Source organism: Hyperolius riggenbachi, chromosome 3 (assembly GCF_040937935.1).
Source record: "Hyperolius riggenbachi isolate aHypRig1 chromosome 3, aHypRig1.pri, whole genome shotgun sequence".
NCBI classification, from domain to species: domain Eukaryota; kingdom Metazoa; phylum Chordata; class Amphibia; order Anura; family Hyperoliidae; genus Hyperolius; species Hyperolius riggenbachi.
The window spans coordinates 365191908-365213368 of NC_090648.1; the positions used below are offsets into that span (position 1 = coordinate 365191908).

The 21461-nt window shown below is 43.6% G+C and overlaps 1 protein-coding gene across 3 annotated transcripts in view; it reads left to right on the forward strand.

Annotated features, from left to right (window-relative positions):
• The window catches only part of SH3TC2 (SH3 domain and tetratricopeptide repeats 2), a 169399-nt gene that overhangs the window by 138111 nt on the left and 9827 nt on the right, over positions 1–21461 (forward strand). For all 3 annotated transcript variants that reach the window (XM_068277136.1, XM_068277137.1, XM_068277138.1), the window contains 3 exons: positions 6427–6577; positions 8565–8687; positions 9062–9212. In XM_068277136.1, the coding sequence (XP_068133237.1) occupies positions 6427–6577; positions 8565–8687; positions 9062–9212 (425 nt within the window). The remainder of the gene's footprint in view (positions 1–6426; positions 6578–8564; positions 8688–9061; positions 9213–21461) is intronic.

A 21461-nucleotide genomic window follows, 5' to 3' on the forward strand; every position in this document is an offset into this window, starting at 1 on the left:
AAAACACTGGCTGTAGATTCCCTCATGTCCCCCACCCCTTAGGTGTGTAACTTGCAAATGTGTGTGTGATCTTTGGGACAATGTGGTAGGCTAGGTGCCCCCTAATGATACAATCCTGATTGTACAATCTTCCCAAATCTCTGTTGTACAAGAGTAAACAAAGTCAATATGCTCTGAATGGATACTTTAGTAGTCACTCATATTACATATATTTGGTAAGATTGGACATTCAATACTTTAGAAGTCTCTGAAGCCCGTGCTCAGGAAAGACTGGCAACACTGAGAAATGACACCTTCTTATGGATCAATCAAGATGTTAAAAACATTTTCATGTACAAAATACAATAACGCATGTGAGTTTTCCTGCTGAGCCTTAGTTTATGCATGTTGAAATTGATTGTCTTTATATTGGCAATGTAGCTTGTCCTTTTTCCCCTCAGGTACTAGGTTTATATCAAATTAATTGATTATCTTTTAATAAGCCCTCAGCTGAATGAAGTGAGTCACTGTAGAAATGATTGATTGCATTGCCCCACTGGGAGGCTGTGCTTGCTTTGATTACCTTGCTGTGGCTGCATATGGAATGGAGCTGTCTTGGTTGTTTCACTATAAAGATATAAAAGAGCACTATCTGAACCAGAGACACAAGTGCTGAATCAAGTCTGATGGGGATCCCAAATCAATTATGGGAATTTAGTTTCAAAAGTTTTTATTGAAATATATAAATGATTGCAAAATCGCAGTTCAAAAAGCCCTTAACATAGGGCATTACATTACATAAACAGGATAGAAAAGTAGTGGTACATTTTGGTCAAAGCATTGATATTGCTACGCAGGTAAGCACAATTGGTTGATTACAGAATTTATGGGAATTTAAAGATATCCTTCGGAGAGACGTGTCTACTTAGCACATATACTGTAAGTTGCTAGGTAATAGAAACCTTGGACAGGGGAGTACAGATATTATCTAGAAAATTATTACCTGAAGGGCTCTAATGTGTGAAACTAGGTTAAAAATCTGCTGAAATTGCACTTGAACATATGGGGCAATATGCAATTCACTTTTCACCTGAGTTTTCTCCTAGGTGATATTTTTAAACTTGTCAATAAAATGCCTTTTAAGCCACCAGAAAGCAAGAAAATGCTCAAAATAATTTTGATAGTACTTGTTTCCCAACTTTTTGGTACTTTTTTAGTTGAAAGTTATTTAAAATCAAAGATAAAAATTATCTTGTAGGAGAAAACTCAGGTGAAAAAGAGAATTGCATATGGCCCATAGAGTCTGATTTACTAAGGCCTCATTCACACTTGTTAGTTAGTTGAAATGCATTAAAATGCATTAATAAAAAAAACATGTGAATGGGTTTGTGAGTTGTTTCTGTGCATTTCTATGAGTTTTAATCACTCCCGACGAGTTGAAATGCACTGCATAGCAACTCACTGTTGTAGTGTGACTGATAGAATGTAAGTCTATGGACTCTCAAGATACCATGTAAAACACACACTATGTGCACTCGTCAAAACTCACTGCAGCTCACATAGTGTGAATGAGCCCTAAGGCATCACTGGAGATTTCCAAGCATCTACAAAAAATATTGTGCACCCTCATTATACTGTGGTAATCGCAAAAGCCCCTGATAACATTGTGCTCTAAGCAGTGCCCTTTTTAACCCCTTGCCACTTGCACCCTTTTTACCTGCTTCGGCTACCCTGCCCTAAGGCAAGTTTGGGTACAGGTAGCACAGATATGCTGCGGTCACTTTAGTGATAAGAAGAGGGTTAACTCACCTACTCGCCGCTTCCAGTGTCGGGTCTCCATGGCAACAGCAACATCACGTGACACGCCACCAGGATGTACCAGCATTTAACACACTGGCATGTCCTGACGGCATGTCATGTGGCGCCGTTGTTGCCATGGAGACCTGACGCTGGAAGCGGTGATTAGGCAAGGTAACCCTCTTCATATCGCCCACTTGCAACTCTGCAGGGAGAGTGCGTGAGGAAGATTAAAATAAAGGAATGCGCCCCACGGTCTGCAGCCGGCGGCCAAGCTTAAACTTTGCCCAGGCCTGATCTAGACATTACTCTGGCTTGTAATAGGCAAACACACCAATACTTATTACTATTTTATTATTTATTTATCACCAACATTTTCTATAGTGCTGTACATAGTACAAAACAGACAATAGTGGTGAGTAGTTCAACACATTGTACAACCGGGACAACCAGCAGCACCATTACAAATAAATACAATTGATGGGGGTGAGGAGGGCGTTAGCAGAGAGGCTGCGCAGAGCTGCAGTTTCAACCACGCTATGTATGGTCAGATTTCAGGATCTTTTACAATATATTAGTGGACGCATATACTGGGTCTCTGTAATTTATCCCAGCATCAGATAAGGGTGTAGATAAGGGCAGGTATGGCCAGAGGCGTATCTAGGGAAAACAGCGCCTATGGCAATTGCTGAAATCCGCCCCTGGGGGAAGGGGGTGCACTTTCCAAATATTTCGTTTTGGTTGAATTGTTTGTGTCCAAGTTGAGGTGAAGCATGGATTGTAAGAATGTAGAATTGTAATAGGCCAGCCTATACATATCTCCCAAATAACAGGCAGCTTGTCTCCTCAAAAGATGTAACCAGGCAACAGAATGTCCCCCAGATAATAATTAGAATCTGTATGGAGAACACCAGGGATGCTACGTAGCTGCACCCCGGTAAGTGGCACACATGGCACATGCCATGCCTGCACCCCTGTAGATACGCCTCTGGGTATGGCACTCTGCTGGCAGCTTTATACTTTATGCACAGATCTCTGGGTCATGTGACTGACCTTCCCAAAGAGATTTCCTCTGGGAAGGGTGCATCAAATATGAATCACCCTGCAGTTTTTATTGCCTTGGTTGAGTTCCTTCACTTATTGGGCGAAGCAATGGTCACTCATTTTGCATCCTTTTAATGGTGCCCATACATGTTACAATTTTTTTCCTTTTTTTTTTTTTCGATTAGATATTTTAGTTCGATTATTCCATTAGATTGAGTATAAAAAATGTTTCCAACATGTCTGATCAGAGTTTTATTGAAAAAAAGAGTATAATCGTTAGTTTTTTCTTGATCAAAAAAAGGGATTATTTTTTACTTTCATTCGATTTGATCATTTTGGTTGAATAAACGGGATAATCAAAACGTTTTTATAGTACTGTGTATGGGCACCATAAGTCATACACTAGGTCCAAGCCCACCTTTTAGTCACTCCTTGTAGAGCCAGGTTATGTAATTTTGATCACGGAGATCATGAGAAAACATTTAAAATGATACAGTGACCTAGCAACAAAAGCCTGTCATAAATTTTCTGAGATAAAACCAGGTACGGAAATCATTTAAACATTATACATAATAAGAGAGCAAATAACAAAAACAGAAAATTTCACAGGGCTGCCAAAATAAACTGCTGCACAAAGAAAAATGACAAGAAATGTCAGACACGAGAAATGCCTTGAAGAATGATAGTGATACTTATGACTTACCGGTACATGTACATTATCCGCCTGTAAAGTCCTATTCATAACTTTCGTGTTTACAAATGTGTTTCTTCTCATCTCATTTTTATGGTCACATAGTCCTTTCCCATCCATATTGCTTGCTGTTATCATTCCTTTTACTATAAAAAGCATAGTTCATGATGAGTACATTAACAAGAAATGATTCCCGAAACTAAAGAGTACAGTGGAGGCCATTTTAAACTAAATAACTTTAAAGGACCACTATTACGGAAAAAAATTTGAATACATCAAATCACATAAATAAAAAGTAAGCTTCGCCCAGAATAAAATGTGCTGTAAAATGCTTTTCTTTTAGGTTTCTGTCACTTAGTGCTCGTTCACACTGGATGCAGTTTTAGATTTTTTAAGCGCCTGCAATTTTTCAAAATCGCCCCAAAAGCACTTACACCATGCTATCCTATGCGCTAGATCAGATTAGGGCGATCAGTCTGCTTTTCCACTAAGAGAAGCAAGGCACGGACCATTTTCGGGGCAATTTTGCTACAATGGAAAGTATTCTGTATTCTGTCCCCAGCAGCACCCATAATGACATCCTCCAGCACCCCCAGTGACTTACCCTTCCAGCAGCACCCACACTGATCTCTGCTCCCAACATCTCTCCACACCCCTTTGCCCCAATAGCTGGCACCCAGTACTCACACTCCCAGTACACCAAGTACCTGCACCCAGGCCTGAAATTGCACCCAGTACTCACACCTGCATACAGCCTCCACATGGACCCCACTATCTGCACCAAGCACCCACTTAACCAGTAACCGTGCCCAAAGTATCTACATTCACAACCTACATGATACCCAAAGCCCACCCATTGCCAGCACCCTGTACAGGCATGGCACCAAGTAGACAAGACAAGACAAGACAAATAACATTTATATTGCGCTTTTCTCCTTGCGGACTCAAAGCGCCAGAGCAGAGCAGCAGCCACTAGGGCGCGCTTTATTGGCAGTAGCAGTGTAAGGGAGACTTGCCAAAGGTCTCCTACTGAATTAGTGCTGGCTTACTGAACAGGCAGAGCCGAGATTCGAACCCTGGTCTCCTGTGTCAGAGGCAGAGCCCTTAACCATTACACCATCAGCCAACTGCATTCGCACCCAGTACCTGCACCCACATGACATCCAGTACATGCACCCAGATCTCATATGGCACTAAGTACTTGCAATCAACCCCCTGGCATGACACTTGATACCCACCCATAGCCAGAACCCACAACACCCGGTACCCGCACCGAGAACCCACATGGCACCTAGCATCTGCATTTAGTATCCACATGACAACCAATACCCCCCGAGGAGGGGGGACCATGCGGCCACCAGTGACAGGTCCGACTGACTCCACACCATGGGATGCAGCCAGCCCTTCTGTGACTGACTGAATGTATGTGTGTGTGTGTGTGGGGGGGGGGGGGGGGGGGGGTAGTGAAAGTTATTAATGTTATTTAATATTTAAGTGTATGTGTATGTATTGCCTGTATGTGTAATTTTACTTTTTGGGCAACAAGATGGCACTAGTGAACACTTTCCTGTTTAAAGCGGAATGAAACCCAGCATTTCTTCTTTGCTCTAAAAAATTATTTACAGCATATTATATACAACCAGCATTTTTTTTTTTTACTAGAACAGCATTCAAAGGGTTACACACAGGACTTAAAAGTTTAGTGCAGAGAAATCTGGACGCATCCTAAAGTGGAGATGATGTTATCTTGTGTTTACTTAATTGTATCAAGTGAGGAATGTGACACATTCTCTGACTGTGCAGAAGCCTCTGGACAGAAACTCAAAGCATTTCTGCCTTCAATACATAATGAATAAAACCAGTGTTGAATAAAATGCAAAGTCCGCTCTTAAAGGGAAAATCCGTGCTGCTAAAAAAAAAGCAAACTGCACTCACCTGGGTCTTCTTCCACCTCCTGGCAGTCGACCGGTGTCCTCGGCGCAGTTCCTCTTCCTCTGGATGTCCAGCGGTGAAGAAGCTGACCTCGCCAGGTCGGCTTCCGGGTCGGTGTCATGTGCGTTCCACGGTGCGGGTCACGTGGTGTACGTGACGTCATCGGGTCTCTACTGCTCAGGCGCAGTAGTTCTGCGCCTGCGCAGTAGAGACCCGATGACGTCTCTACACCACGTTACCCCCCGCCGTGGAGCGCACAGAAACTGACCTGGAAGCCGACCTGGCGAGGTCAGCTTCTTCACCGCTGGACGCCCAGAGGAAGAGGAACTGCGCCAAGGACACCGGTCGACTGCCAGGAGGTGGAAGAAGACCCAGGTGAGTGCAGTTTTTTTTTTTTTTAGCAGCGTGAACCTTCCCTTTAAAGCAAAAAACTGTACTTTTAGGAACTTGTAATTTTTAAATGAATAATAATACTTATGTGCAAATATGATAACCGTATGGCATATAAAAAGAAGGAAACCATGTTTTTATTGAAAATTATGTCAGGGTTTTATACCGCTTTAATAGGAAGTGTCCACTTTTTTTTTTTTTTCTACATTTTATTATGCTGTGACTGTTTCCTTTTTTATGAATGGACGTGGCCGCTGATCGCGGTCACATCCATTCATTCCAGGCATTGCGATTGGGTAAACTCGGTCCTCTTCCTCAATCCCAAATTGTGGTGACCCGATGGTAAACGGCGGTGGGAGCGGCGCACACACGTGCGGAGCAGCGGTGGGAACGAGCGATTTATTAAAACGTCCTGGAGCCGTTAACAGGCTCAAACAGGATGTTTTAATAAGTTACATTGTCGTTAAGTGGTTAAGGACCCTCTGCATGGCCCTGATATTGTCTTAATAATTGAATGCAATTAAAATGCAAACCATGCAGCTAGGGATTGGGTAAATCTTTCTAATTTTAAAAATATTTATATTTGTTTTTAGATCCCTACGAAAAGCCTTAGACTATACCAAACAGAGTCTGAGGATCGCCATTGATCTGGGGCAGCATGAGAAATGTGCTGAGAGGTGGATACAAGCTGGAAAACTTTATCACCTGCTGCAAGAGGACGAGCTGGTTGAGATTTATCTGCATGTTAGTAATATTACTGACTTCTTCAAAAAAATTGCTATTTGCATTACTACTATTATTACTGTATATTTAAATAGCGCCAACATCTTCCATATCACTGTATATAGTAGCTAATACTCTGCCTTCAAACTCACTCCCCAGGAATTACACTCCTTTTCATGGCCTCGGGCCACTACCGGTTACATTTGCGGATTAGTCAGAGATAAGCAAGCCTATACTGATCTCTGCAGTGAAAATAAACATACAAGGCATGCTTGGCAATGCCTTCAAATGTTCTTTTATGTACCTAAGAGTAGTTACTAAAATTTTAGTTTTGGGAGCAGTGGCGTAGCTAAAGACCTGTGGGCCCCAATGCAAGTTTTACATTGGGGCCCCCCAAGCATTCTATACATAACAATTGATACGGAGCACCAAAACCTGCCAATGGCAAATACCGTGTCAGGGGTGCAAGAAGGGAATAGGGAGCACTTTGTTAATGATTACTACTATTCACATTAACTATAGAAGTGATTATTATGAGCAGAGGACCAATAGAAAGCGAATACTGAAGTTGAGGGCCCCGATGCGGTCGCAACCTCTACACCCCTTATTGCTACGCCCCTGTTTGGGAGTATAATGCCACTTAAAGAATCAAGTACAGGTGGCACAAGGGATTAATTGGCTGGTTAGGGGTTAACAACACTACAGAAAAAAAAAAATCTTTTTAGTGTGACACTGACACTTTGATGAACATTTAAAAAAAAAAGAAAAAAAAACTTCAACTTTTTTCGAACTTTTTCAAGAATGATTGCGGCTTTTTGCTACAGCGTATACAATTGCAAAAATGCTCCCTAATGTTTGTGCAAAAATCGCAAATGCAGTCATGCATGAGGTAAATCACATGTATTTAATGCAACGACAACTGTGAACAGCCCCTAAAAGCGACTCCTTTTAGGACTAGAGAAATGTTTGTACCTGAAATTTCGGTTTTAAACATTCGTATTTGCTGGACTGTCAGGCTTATCCTGATTTTGTTATCAGAGTCACTGGTACAAGAATGTATGACAGTAATTTAGATATTTTTCTTAACTTAAAGCGGACCTGAACCCAGAACTTCTTCTCTGCTCTAAAATATAAGCAACAGCATAACAACCCTTTACAGAAAAACATTTCTTTATTACAGCCCACAGAACTCCTAAGGTGCAATATTTGCGGCGATGTTACCCGACATTGGGCAACATCGTTTAATAAAAGCTACAACATCATTTAACAAAAGCTACTACTTAAACTACTGTATGTAGCCCCCCATGGCGATCAGGCGCCGTTACGCGACGGACATGGCAGATTGGATTTTTAAGATCCCCAACGACTCTACACAAAGTCCCCTGATCACTTGCTTCCCGTTTGCGCCCGTCGTGTAACCCCGCGTCACGTCGCAAGCAGGAAGAGGCATCGCTTGATGACCATCATCAAGGGGACGTCGCTGGCGGTGAGTACGTAGCTTTACTGAGATTCTGCAGAGTGGTTACTTCCTGGTTTCATGGGAGCACAGAAATGATTAACTCTGTGTTTACATATTACCTGTCTGTTCAGCACAAACCTCAGCTCAGATCAAACAGAGCTGACAGCAGAAATTACAGTGGCTCATTACTTCCATATAAGGGAGAATTAGACAGGCTGTGATCTCAAAATACACACAGAGTGGGTTTCTCTGTTTTTTCCTTCTCTCCAGTGGAAGAGTTCAGGTCCTCTTTAACCGGCTGCATGCTTATTTTAGTTCAGTGACTTTCTTAGTGATGAAGTCAGGACTGGGATCACAACCTCAGTCGTGTTCTTTAAAAGCAAGCCGGACAATGACAATTCTCATAATTTTGTCTTTAAAAGTTAACTTTATAAAGTGAACTTAGTGAAGTAAAACTAAAGCAGAGATCTGAGGGAAGCGTTCAGTGATTGCTGATTGTTCAAACATAAGCTTGCATTTAAGGGATAACTTCAGATGATTTCTTGGCAGGCTGGAATCCAGGCTTCTCAGAAGGCCGAGCACTTTACTGCTACATTGCACTTGTACGAGGCGGCGGGAGATGTGTTCTTCCATGGACTGCAGAAGAAAGAGAGAGCTTTATCTTTTTATAAGGTAATCAGCACTTGCACAGCAAAGCAAGATCTGAAAGACTATCAAATTCAGTAACGTCTAACCAGATAGCCTTAAATTGCTCATCACTTATAAAAAAAAATGTTTCAACTGAGATAATAACATGTTAAGCAATCAAGTCACAAAGATTTTCTTAGCTCAGAGTTGGCTTTCAAAACAGCCCCAGCATCCAGCATATGAAATGTGCTATGTATAGAGTGAGCATTTGGCCATGGTTTGTTATTCATTATGTGTTAGCATGTAGAAGAGGTCATGCATTGACACCTCTATCAATGTAATACAGGGCTAGAGTCAGGTAAACGAAGCGTATAAACTGTTAGCATGAACATTTATTTTGTCTCTCTATTTGTGTTCAGGAAGGTGCCCTTCCTCTTGCAAAGAAGCTGGAAGACTCCAAGTCACAACTGCGACTTTACCATAAACTTACCCAGCTGCTTATAAGCCAAGGAGACTATAAAGCATCACTGGAATTTGCTACTATGGCTGTCCGACTCAGCACAGTTGGCGGTGAGTGCAAGTGGTTTAAAAGATATACTTAATGCATACATTCTTCTATTACTTTATCGGTGCCAAAGACCAGTAGAACTTGCCACAATATGATTTTGCCAAGGATGGAGTTGATTTGGCTTCTTTGAATATGGAACTTCATTCTGAATTCTTGCGATCAAAACATGCATGCGGACAATGGAAGAGGTTGTTAGCTCAACCTTGTCACCTCATCTAAACGCTGTTCTCTGCTTCACGTTTAACATCACTCCAATACTTCCTCCTTCTGACTTTGAAAGAGTAAGTATCAGAGAGCTGGAACGCGATATGGAGCACAGGAGCCAAAGGTGGCCACAAGGGTGAGTTAACACTCCCTGCCACTATCTGCATGCAGCCTCTGATCTGAAGAATGTGGATTCCTTAAATCGAAGAATCTGAATACGTCAATTCTAGCTGAGGACACAATTTATTGATGCATGTGGGGAAATAAGTAAATTATGCATTCAAAAAGAAGGTCATAAAGCCCCAAATAAATCCAAAACAGATAAATTCTGGTCAGGATGATAAGAGAATATAAAACAGTGAATAGAAGCAGACTATATACCTTTTTCATGAGCCAAATGTTCTTGCTACTGCACTACAGCTTTCTTCTTGCCCTCAGTGGGTTTGGCTGGTGAGAGATTTAGTCATGTGTGACCATGTGACAGAAGCCCCACCTTATCCAATCATTTTTAGTTGCATATACAAGATCTGGGCAGAAAGTTTTAAAGATACAAAACATTGTTTAGTTCACTTCACAGTAATTGTGGAATTGTGCTGTAGGAGCAAACCATATGTACACAAATAGCATGAAGAAAAATCAAGTATACAGTGCTCAAAATTCATATTAATTTTATTGACCATCATGAGTGACAGAATTCACTGAGAAAAAATGTGACCCAAAACCTTTAAGAACATGAATTGGAGGGACCCTGTAACTAACATGAATATAAACCCCAACTTGGTGGAACGATCCCATGCAGTTATCCACACACCAGTCAGACTCACTGGCCAGCAACATTTAATATTCCCACTGGAACCCCAGCACTGAAAGGGTGCTCGGAAGAATGCGGAACAAGGTTGTATCCAATGTTACTATGTGAAGTTGTGGGAACATAGAGTAGATCTCACCACTCCTCTGCAGATAAGACAACAAAGTTGGTCAGGCTCCAATCCAAAACAGCAGCGTGTCCATAAACTGGCCAAGACCATAGGTGTAGATGGAGAAAAGACAAAGTCCAAAGAGCTTGTTACTGTATATGCTGTGCTTTTTTATCTTCTTTAGTTATTTTTAATGACAATAATATCTTGGTGTAACAATCGTTGGAGAGGCAGCTGCAGTGAACAGCGCTACCACCGCAGCTGCCTCCAGCTCCCTGCCTAGCAATCTATCCATGCCTCAGGCGTCTAGTACGTCGAGGACGGGTCTGTCAGCAGCACATAGGGTCGCATTGTTGCGCACGCACACAGACAGGACCTTTATGCGGGGAGGAGGCGCGTCAGCTGACCGGCCGGTCGGCTGACGTCAGAGGAGACGCTCGCCGCTCCTCATTGGCTGATAGGAAGGGGCGTGCCGGAGGGGTCTCCTCTGCTTCATAAGCCTAGCTGAATCACTCGCAACTTGTCTGCTGTTGCGAATACTTCGTGTTAGCGCTCAGACCTTAGATAGTTCTAGTGTGCTTTGATCCGGGAGGAAATCGGGGATTTCACACAATATAGGAATTGTTTGATAGCTTAATTATCTAACTTGCAACAAAAAGGAATTTCCAAGTTCTCAATCTGCATATCAAAATTTATTTTCCAAAATGACACATAATCCCATAAAACTTCCCCTATTCCCTCCCCTCTAAAATTCCCTGCCTGGAGTAAGGAGCGCTCCTCACACGCACACACAATTCATACATGAGGCATAGTCTTTGGCCAGGTGCTGCTTGATGCTTATTGCTAATGTGGCTAAAGGGACTAATTCATCAGGATCTTTATGTCAGTTTGTGGGCCGCATGCGCTAAATGTGCTATAGTATTGGGCTTCCACCAATCATATGCCCATGGTGCAGAATGTTGGTTATTTCACATCAACCGGTGGATTTTGTCACTTTCATATATTGCAACCACGGATAATCGAGAAGCGCCCTTAAATGCCAGCCGAGCTGTTTGACTGATCTTATACCGATCACCCATCCGCAATACAATTTCTTTAAGTAACTTCACATCACAAGATGGATTTCGTCACCTTCATATGTATGTAGCATATAGATGTTAAAATGTTCCTTCAATCTCAGCCACGCTGCATAGCAGCACTCACCACCTCTTCAGTATACTTGCTCAGTCTCCAGCTTGTAGGATTTGTGGCTGCGGCGTCCCGCTGCTCACACCACCCTGGTATTCAGATCCGCAAGGACTCTTATGAGGTGATTCTTCCCTGGCCGGCCAGACTTCAGACTCCTAAATGCATGGCTCACGTGGGCTTCGTCAGTGCATAATGCTGTCGTCTGGAGACGACAGCATTATGCACTGACGAAGCCCACGTGACTGAGTGGGCGTAACGCGTATGCAGGCGTGGTCGAGTTCACTGCCGGAGCAGGAGCGTGGTATCCGGTGACACGCACCATGCATGTAGGAGTCTGAAGTCTGGCCGGCCAGGGAAGAATCACCTCATAAGAGTCCTTGCGGATCTGAATACCAGGGTGGTGTGAGCAGCGGGATGCCGCAGCCACAAATCCTACAAGCTGGAGACTGAGCAAGTATACTGAAGAGGTGGTGAGTGCTGCTATGCAGCGTGGCTGAGATTGAAGGAACATTTTAACATCTATATGCTACATACATATGAAGGTGACGAAATCCATCTTGTGATGTGAAGTTACTTAAAGAAATTGTATTGCGGATGGGTGATCGGTATAAGATCAGTCAAACAGCTCGGCTGGCATTTAAGGGCGCTTCTCGATTATCCGTGGTTGCAATATATGAAAGTGACAAAATCCACCGGTTGACGTGAAATAACCAACATTCTGCACCATGGGCATATGATTGGTGGAAGCCCAATACTATAGCACATTTAGCGCATGCGGCCCACAAACTGACATAAAGATCCTGATGAATTAGTCCCTTTAGCCACATTAGCAATAAGCATCAAGCAGCACCTGGCCAAAGACTATGCCTCATGTATGAATTGTGTGTGCGTGTGAGGAGCGCTCCTAACTCCAGGCAGGGAATTTTAGAGGGGAGGGAATAGGGGAAGTTTTATGGGATTATGTGTCATTTTGGAAAATAAATTTTGATATGCAGATTGAGAACTTGGAAATTCCTTTTTGTTGCAAGTATCACACTTTTTCAAAGTTCTCCTCAATTGAGTTACTGACATGATTTTGAAGACTAGTTCACTAGGAGTTTTACTTATCTAATTATCTAACTTGGTTAGACTGTATTTTATCTGTGTATGACTCTGGCTCGTTCTGACTATCCTTCCGCTCAGTGATTATATACCTCTGCCCATCTGATCTTGCTGCCGACTCTGCCTGTTAAACCTTCTTGCCTTTGCTTCTGATTTTGTACTGTATCTGTTGCCAACCCGATTAGTCTGACCACTACTCTCACAAGAGGGCCCTGGCTCTGGTGAGGGGCTCTGTACTATTAGGACCCTACCAGCTCCTCTGGTGAGGTATTACTAACCTATCAGTACTACTGTTGCACCAAGCACTATACTTTGCTAGTAGCTATCATATCAGCTGTCTAGTATACTTGTATTATTGGTGATTCTGCAGATCACCATATAATCAGGTATATATCTGTATTATAGGTAATACTGCAGATCACCTAATAATCAGAATTCTGTTTTTTGTTGACACAAATCGTTACAGAACAGCAGACCATAATGTATATGGACGCACTGTGTAGCCAGGTTGAGGCCTTGACCACAGCGGTGAATTTAACCGTGTCGGTCAATACTCAACAGACTCAGATCACCCAGCTGTCTGGGGTTGTACTGACCCTCCAGACTGCAACGGCACCAGTGCAGTTCCCTCCAGTTATAGAGCCTAGAATGCCTCTCCCTGGAAAGTTTTCAGGGCACAAATCTGATTTTCAAAATTTTAGAAACCGCTGTCTTTCCTACTTTGAAATGAGACCTATTTCATCAGGGACAGAGAGTCAGAGGGTGACCTTCATTAAAACCCTATTATCAGGAGATTCACAGACATGGGCGTACAGTCTCCCTAGTGGGCATGAGGCATTATCTTCAGTTCAGGAGTTTTTTAAGACCATGGCTATTATATACGATGATCCTGATATCACAGTCACTGCTGAGAGGAAGCTTAAGGCTCTCAGGCAGGGACGCAACACAGTGGAAACTTATGCTGCAGAATTTAGAAGGTGGGCAGTGTTGGCTAGATGGGGACAGTTTGCTTTATTAGATTGTTTCTTAACGGGGCTATCTGACCCGGTCTCTGATATGATGCTAGGTCATCAAGAACCTAAGACAAGAAGCGATTGAATTGGCGGTAAAGATTGATCGCCACATTCGTTATCAAAGGCAGACTCGTGGGAGATATTCTGTGAGGTCTGTCCCTAACGCCTCTCCTTCACCTTCTCCCCCTCTGGATGAACCGATGCAGATCGGACATTCTAAATTATCAGAGGTAGAGAAGAACCGAAGACGGTCAGTGAGGCTCTGTTTATACTATGCAGAAAAGGGTCATGTGGTACAGAATTGCCCTAAGAAGTCAGGAAACGCTGCCGCCTAGGTGTAGTTAGAGGTACTACCCTAGGCGAGCCAGCGTTACCTCTAACCGATAATCGATTGCTCCTCCCCTGTTCAATCACCTGGGAAGGTCAAAGTTTGTCTACTCAGGCATTTGTGGACTCAGGCTCTGCAGCCAATTTTATCGACTATGAGTTTGTTAAGAAATTAGGGATTCCCCTAATCCCTTTAGACAGACAGATTTTGGTTACAGCAGTGGATGACTCCCCTCTGCAGTGTAAACAGCCTCTTTCTCAGACTCTCGTACTGTTGTGTCATGTGGGGGTATTGCATAGAGAAAAATTACATTTTTTTGTGCTTCAAATGGCAACCTCCACTGTGATCCTTGGGATGCCGTGGTTGCAAAAGCATTCTCCTCAGATTGACTGGAGTTCCGGCCAGTTGTTAAGCTGGTCGTCCTTTTGTCATCATCATTGTATGGAGAAAGTTGCTGTTTGCGCCACCAAGATTCCAGGTGGAGGGTGTACCTATGCAGTATGCAGAATTTGCTGATGTGTTTTGTCCCAAGTCGGCAGACAAACTTCCTCCACACCGAAGTTTTGATTGCCCCATTGAGTTAAGGCCAGGTTGTATGCCCCCTAGAGGTCATTTGTATAACCTCTCCAGTCCTGAAAAACTTGCTATGCAGGATTACATTAAGGAAAACCTGGCCAAAGGGTTCATTCGTACTTCTAAGTCTCCTGCCGGAGCAGGTTTCTTTTTTGTCCAGAAAAAGGACGGTGGGCTTCGCCCCTGTATTGATTATCGGGGGTTGAACAAAATTACCGTCAAGAATTGTTACCCACTCCCTCTAATTGACGATTTGTTCTTTCAGGTGACTAATGCAAGCATCTTCTCTAAACTTGATCTAAGAGGGGCATACAACCTGGTACGCATAAGGGAGGGTGATGAATGGAAGACAGCGTTTAACACACCCGACAGGCACTACGAGTACCTTGTCATGCCTTTCGGGTTGTGTAACGCTCCTGCTGTCTTCCAGGAGTTGGTCAATGAGGTGTTCAGAGAAGTCCTGGGGAAGTTCGTTCTGGTATATCTGGATGATATACTGATTTTCTCATCTAGCCTGACAGAGCACAGGGAACATGTAATGTTTGTCTTGAAGAAACTTAGGGAGAATTCCCTGTACGCAAAGCTAGAGAAATGTCTCTTTGAAGTGTCTGAAGTTCCATTTTTGAGGTATATCATTTCTACCTCCGGGCTCTCCATGGACCCCAAAAAAGTCTCTGCTTTTCTGGAGTGGCCACAACCCATGGGGTTGAAGGCGCTCCAGAGATTTCTAGGCTTCGCCAATTATTACAGAAAGTTTATCAAGGGATTTTCCTCTGTAGTGTCACCACTCACTGACCTCACCAAAAAAGGGGCTGACACTTATAATTGGTCACCTGAAGCACATTCTGCTTTCTCATCCCTGAAGAAATTGTTTTGCTCCGCCCCTATTTTGCAGCATGTGGATGTCACTTGTCCTTTTATAGTAGAGGTGGATGCATCGGAGATTGGGGTTGGGGCTGTACTGTCTTAACACTCGGGTTTCCAGGACAGATTGCATCCACGTGCTTTCTTCTCACGTAAATTCTCTCCCGCCGAGAGAAATTACGATATCGGTAACCGAGAGCTGTTAGCCATTAAACTCGCGTTTGAGGAATGGCGTCATTGGCTCGAGGGGGCAGAACATATGATTACGGTCTATACCGACCACAAAAATTTGGAATATATTAAAGGAGCCAAGAGGCTTAATCCTCGACAGGCTCACTGGTCGTTATTCTTTTCAAGATTCAGATTTATCATTACGTATAAGCCAGGGAATAAAAATGTCAAGGCAGATGCCCTGTCTAGATGTTTTGAGCCCGAGACAGTACAGCCACCAACTCCTGAGAACATACTGCCCGAGAAAATTGTCGTGGCAGCCACCAAGACATGGGAGGATTGGTCGCTTGCTTTGGTGCCCTATCAACAGGACATTCCCGAGGGAAAGCCTGATGGAGTTCTATTCGTGCCACTTCATTTTCGTTTGCAAATTTTACAATTTTTCCATGCACATAAAAATGCAGGGCATCCTGGGGTGGCCAGAACGCAGGATCTGCTGTCTAGGTGTGTGTGGTGGCCATCACTGGTCCTTGACTGTAGGGAGTTTGTCAGAGACTGTGCAGTCTGTGCCAGGAATAAGCCATCCAGACAGGCTCCTGTGGGCACCCTTCAGTCATTGCCAGTGTCTGAGGAACCATGGACCCATTTATCCATGGACTTTGTGGGCGAACTCCCCAGGTCCGAGGGTAAAATGGTTATCTGGGTGGTAGTCGACAGGTTCAGCAAAATGGCTCACTTTATTCCACTGGACGGATTCCCCTCTGCCCAGGAACTGGCGGATCTCTTCATTCAACACATTTTCCGTCTACATGGGATACCAGAAAATGTGGTGTCAGATAGGGGAGTCCAGTTTGTGTCCAAATTCTGGAGAGCCTTTTGTCATCATTTTGGAATGAGCCTGTCATTTTCCTCTGGCTACCACCCACAAACCAATGGGCAAACTGAAAGGGTTAATCAGTCCTTAGAGCAGTTCCTTAGATGCTACGTGGCTGATGCGCAGTTAGAATGGGCAAAGTTCTTGACATTCACAGAATTTGTGCATAACAACCTGAAAAGTACCTCTTCAAGCTTTTCTCCCTTTCAGGTGGTGACGGGGAGATCTCCCAAATTCTCTCCATTGCCAGTGGTATCTTCTCCTTTCCCTGCTTTGGAAGATTGGCAGGGATCTTTTAAGGAGATTTGGACCATGGTCAAAAGGAATCTGGAAAAGGCCTTTCAGACCCAGAAGAAGCAGGCTGATAGAAAGCGGTCAGTGGAATGGGACTTTGTACCCGGGGACATGGTGTGGGTTTCTACCCGGCATCTGACCCTGAAACAACCTTTAGCAAAATTGGGCCCCAGATTTATAGGCCCGTACCCTGTTTCCAAAAAGATTAATAATGTCACTTATGTCATACCACTGCCACCCAGTATGAGAGGTGTAATGTCATTCTATGTGTCTCTGTTGAAGCCGGCTGTGCATGCAGATTCCTCCCCCCCCCCCCCCCACCTGATTGATGGTGAACCTGAGTATGAGATTGAGCAGATTTTGGATTCTCGTCAGGTGCGGAACTCTGTACAGTACCTGGTTCATTGGAAGGGGTATGGGCCTGAGGAGAGATCTTGGGTGCCGGGTCATCGCATGCATGCTGAAGAAAAGTTTCATGAATTGCATCCTGAGAAGCCAGGCAGGACGTGTCCGGAGTCCACGCCTCAAGGGGGGGGGTACTGTAACAATCGTTGGAGAGGCAGCTGCGGTGAACAGCGCTACCACCGCAGCTGCCTCCAGCTCCCTGCCTAGCAATCTATCCATGCCTCGGGCGTCTAGTACGTCGAGGACAGGTCTGTCAGCAGCACATAGGGTTGCAATGTCGCGTGCACGCGCACACAGACAGGACCTTTATGCGGGGAGGAGGCGCGACAGCTGACCGGCCGGTCGGCTGACATCAGAGGAGACGCTCCCCACTCCTCATTGGCTGATAGGAAGGGGCGTGTTGGAGAGGTCTCCTCTGCTTCATAAGCCTAGCTGAATCACTCGCAACTTGTCTGCTGTTGCAAATAGTTTGTGTTAGCGCTCAGACCTTAGATAGTTCCGGTGTGCTTTGATCAGGGAGGAAACTGGGGATTTCACACAAGATAGGAATTGTTTGATAGCTTAATTATCTAACTTGGTTAGACTGTATTTTATCTGTGTATGGCTGCCGACTCTGCCTGTTAAACCTTCTTGCATTTGCTTCTGATTTTGTACTGTATCTGTCTGTCTGTTGCCAACCCGATTAGTCTGACCACTCTACTCTCACCAGAGGGCCCTGGCTCTGGTGAGGGGCTCTGTACTATTAGGACCCCACCAGCTCCTCTGGTGAGGTATTGCTAACCTATCAGTACTACTGTTGCACCAAGCACTATACTTTGCTAGTAGCTATCATATCAGCTGTCTAGTATACTTGTATTATTGGTGATTCTGCAGATCACCATATAATCAGGTATATATCTGTATTATAGGTGATACTGCAGATCACCTAATAATCAGAATTCTGTTTCTTGCTGACACAAATCGTTACACTCGGCCTTTTGCTGGAATGCTACATGGAGCCATATTAAAAGATGAGAGTCACATGTGTCTTCCAAGCCACTCTGTGGGTCAGCTTTGTCAGCGATTGCTGCAGAGCATTCCATTAATAACGTTTACACTGTCCAGTGGTCTGGATATGGCTTTGTATATATATAATGTTATTAGCCTTTACATTCGCCCTAAGGAAATGGCAGCACCTCCTTATCGTCCTTACATTTAAAAACAAACATGGAGGTTAAGACATGAAGTAATTAGATTATACGAAAATAGCTTATGCTCTGGTGGTCATTTCATGTAAAGAATGCTGTAGCCTTTAGAGACTAAACATATGTTCATATAGTTTATTTATTATACTTCATCAGTAATGGGCTCCATATTTGTCCAATCGCTAAGCCTCAGAATCACAACTTAATGCAATAATCAGTCAGTAATGATTTTTCCCTTATTTAACATTGTGACCCCTGCGTTATTGAACTTTATTGCCACTTCATATTTATCTTTCCCACAGTATATTATGTATAGAGATATAAATGTCATTCTCATATGATACAGCGTTTTTTTTTTTTTTTTTGGAAATGGAATGAGTGCTCAATAGATATAAAAGGAGTATGAGACTGTATAAAACAGATCATATACAGACCATCACTACATAAATGGCCAGATCCTCTGTGCTGAAAATACGCAGCACTAAGCACCTCTGTGCATATTCGTGACATGATGCAGGAACCGGGGCACTGCTGCTCTCCTGGGTATAAGGGGCAGGTTTGCTGTGAGAAGGTTGAAGTGAGGATTGGAATCTAGTGATGGGGAGAGTAAGTGTAAAGCTGGCCATAAATGCATAGATTGTGATCGGCAGATTCGATCTGGTGGAAATTGCTGGTTACCGATGATGGAATGAGCCGCATCAGCATATGTATATTTACGCTGACAGTGAGCTGGGCACAGTGTGAGCCGAATGATGGTTCACCCTGCTGCTACTCAAATCCCGGCCGTGTAAAAAAAACTATTCCCCCTCCAAGACATCGCGACTCAGAGGGAGATGTAATTCTGCGCCCATGCAGTATAACATTGCTGCTATGCCGGTGCCTAGTTTTGGTGCTCACCACTAAGCGCCATGCGCCGAAACCACGTGTCCCTGCATCGGACATAATTTCAATTGGCTCACTTCAGAATTATGGTTGGTCTGGATGGCAAATATCAATCAATCGGAAGTGGCGATGATTGTTCTGTTTGACACATTGTGTATGGCCACCTAAACTTGTATGGCCACCTTAAAGGTAGTTTTGTGTGATGGAAGAACTAGTGTGAGGATATATTAGCATGAGAGAACTTCATTGTATTAATATGGGTAGCGTTGCTGATATTAGCGCTGTTGCGGTGGTACAGGAGCTGCCTTTTGGCTGTTATATATGCTGATCCCAGGCAGAAAAAAAATCAGCCCTGCAGTGTACATATAGCTTGGCTATGTGTGGCTGCTAAAGAGTTAAGAGCAGGATAGGAGAAAAGACTGGGGTAAGAATGCGTTCCAAGTACTATTTACAGGAACGCCAATCAAACAAGTCTGAAATTCGGCAAATCTCAGCTGGAAAACTGGTTTATGTGAATCAGTTTAATTACTGACTTCCAAAAGGACTGAAGTGCTCATGAAGCTTCATTATTCTGTGCAGCCCCTACCTTGTGACTCTATATTGATTGTCCCTGTAGGAGTCCATGGTGTCCTTGCTGATTTCTCACAAAAGGAAACCTCTGCTGGGGGCTAAAGCATCATGAATATTACATATTATAACTTTATAGAATGGATCTTGAAGTTAAAATGTGATCGTTGGTGCTCACAGAACAATGCATAGTAGATGACGGGGATTTGAAATGATAATAGAAAGTAAATCCTGTATTTAGCTCACTACATGTAGCCACACAGCAAGCTTCAGCTAACCCCAATCAGATTCCTTAGATGCACATCTAGTGACGTTTACGCTCAAAGACCAATGATGCTGTAAAGCACAGTATTCCAGTTTACTATGGTTAGATCAGAGAATGATTATAATTTTACAATGACATGCGCACATTCAGGGGTGCCTCTAGCCATTTTTTTTCACTCCAGACAAGAAAACCTGTGCCCGCCCCCCCTCCCCCCCATGAAAATAATCGTAATGCGACAATGTTTCATTATAAAATAAATTGTACTGTGGCAATGTTTCACCATAAAATAATCGTAATCCAGCAATGTTTCACCATAAAAAATCGTAATGTAGCAATGTTTCACCAGAAAATAATTGTAATCCAGCAATGTTTCACCAGAAAATAATCATAATGCAGCCATCTTTCGCCATAAAAAAATCGTAATGCAGCAATTTTCACCATAAAATAATCGTAATGTTTGCAGCATTTCACCATAAAATAATCATAATTCAGCAATGTTTCACCATAATATAATCGTAATGCAGCAATGTTTCACCATAAAAACTCGTAATGTAGCAATGTTTCACCAGAAAATAATCATAATGCAGCAATGTTTTACTAGAAAATAATCGCAATGCAGCAATTTATCACTAGAAAATAATTGTAATGCTGCAATGTTTAACTAGAAAATAATCATAATGTGGGCAGCGTTTCACCAAAAAATAGTGCACCTGTAAAAAAAAAAAAAAAAAAAGCCTGCAGAAGACTCCTCTCCCGGTGCACAGCTCCTCCAGTCATCTCCCTGCAGCCAGCCGCTGCGAAAGTCCCACGCTAACACAGGAAGAGCAGGGCTAATGGTAAATGGAACCCAAAGCCCTGTACTGGAGACAGAAATAGTCCCCAGTGCAGGGCTTCCGACACCATCTTCCTGTAGCCCTGCTCTGCCTGCCGGAAGAGTCTGCAGGCTGAGGTGAGCTTCGGGATTCAGCAGGCAATTTGGCACAGCATCGCAAGCCAGTTCACAATGGGGGTCACACAATCTGGCTGGCTTTTCCTCAGGTGACACAAACTGACGGTGCCTCAGGCAACCACTTGGTCGGTGAGGCCGGTGGTCCAGGCGCCCCTGAAAGAGAGAGACAGTAGCAGATAACAGAGAAAGACTAGGAAAGTGGGAGAGTGTTACAAAAGAGAGGAGGTACATGAAAAGGAGGGTGGTGAAGAAAATAGGTGGATGGGGAGGAAGAAATGGAAGAGAGTCAGAGTGAATGTGGGAGAGACCGATGTGTCTCACCATAGGTGGTCTTGTTTGACAAAGAGCACACAGGGAGCATGTTGAAGCACTGGGAGGGAGGGAGAGGAGGATAGTGTCCATCAGTGCAATCACAGGGCAGTCAGACACAGGAACTTGCACACCATCCGTCCTGCTGATTGGTAGCTGTCTC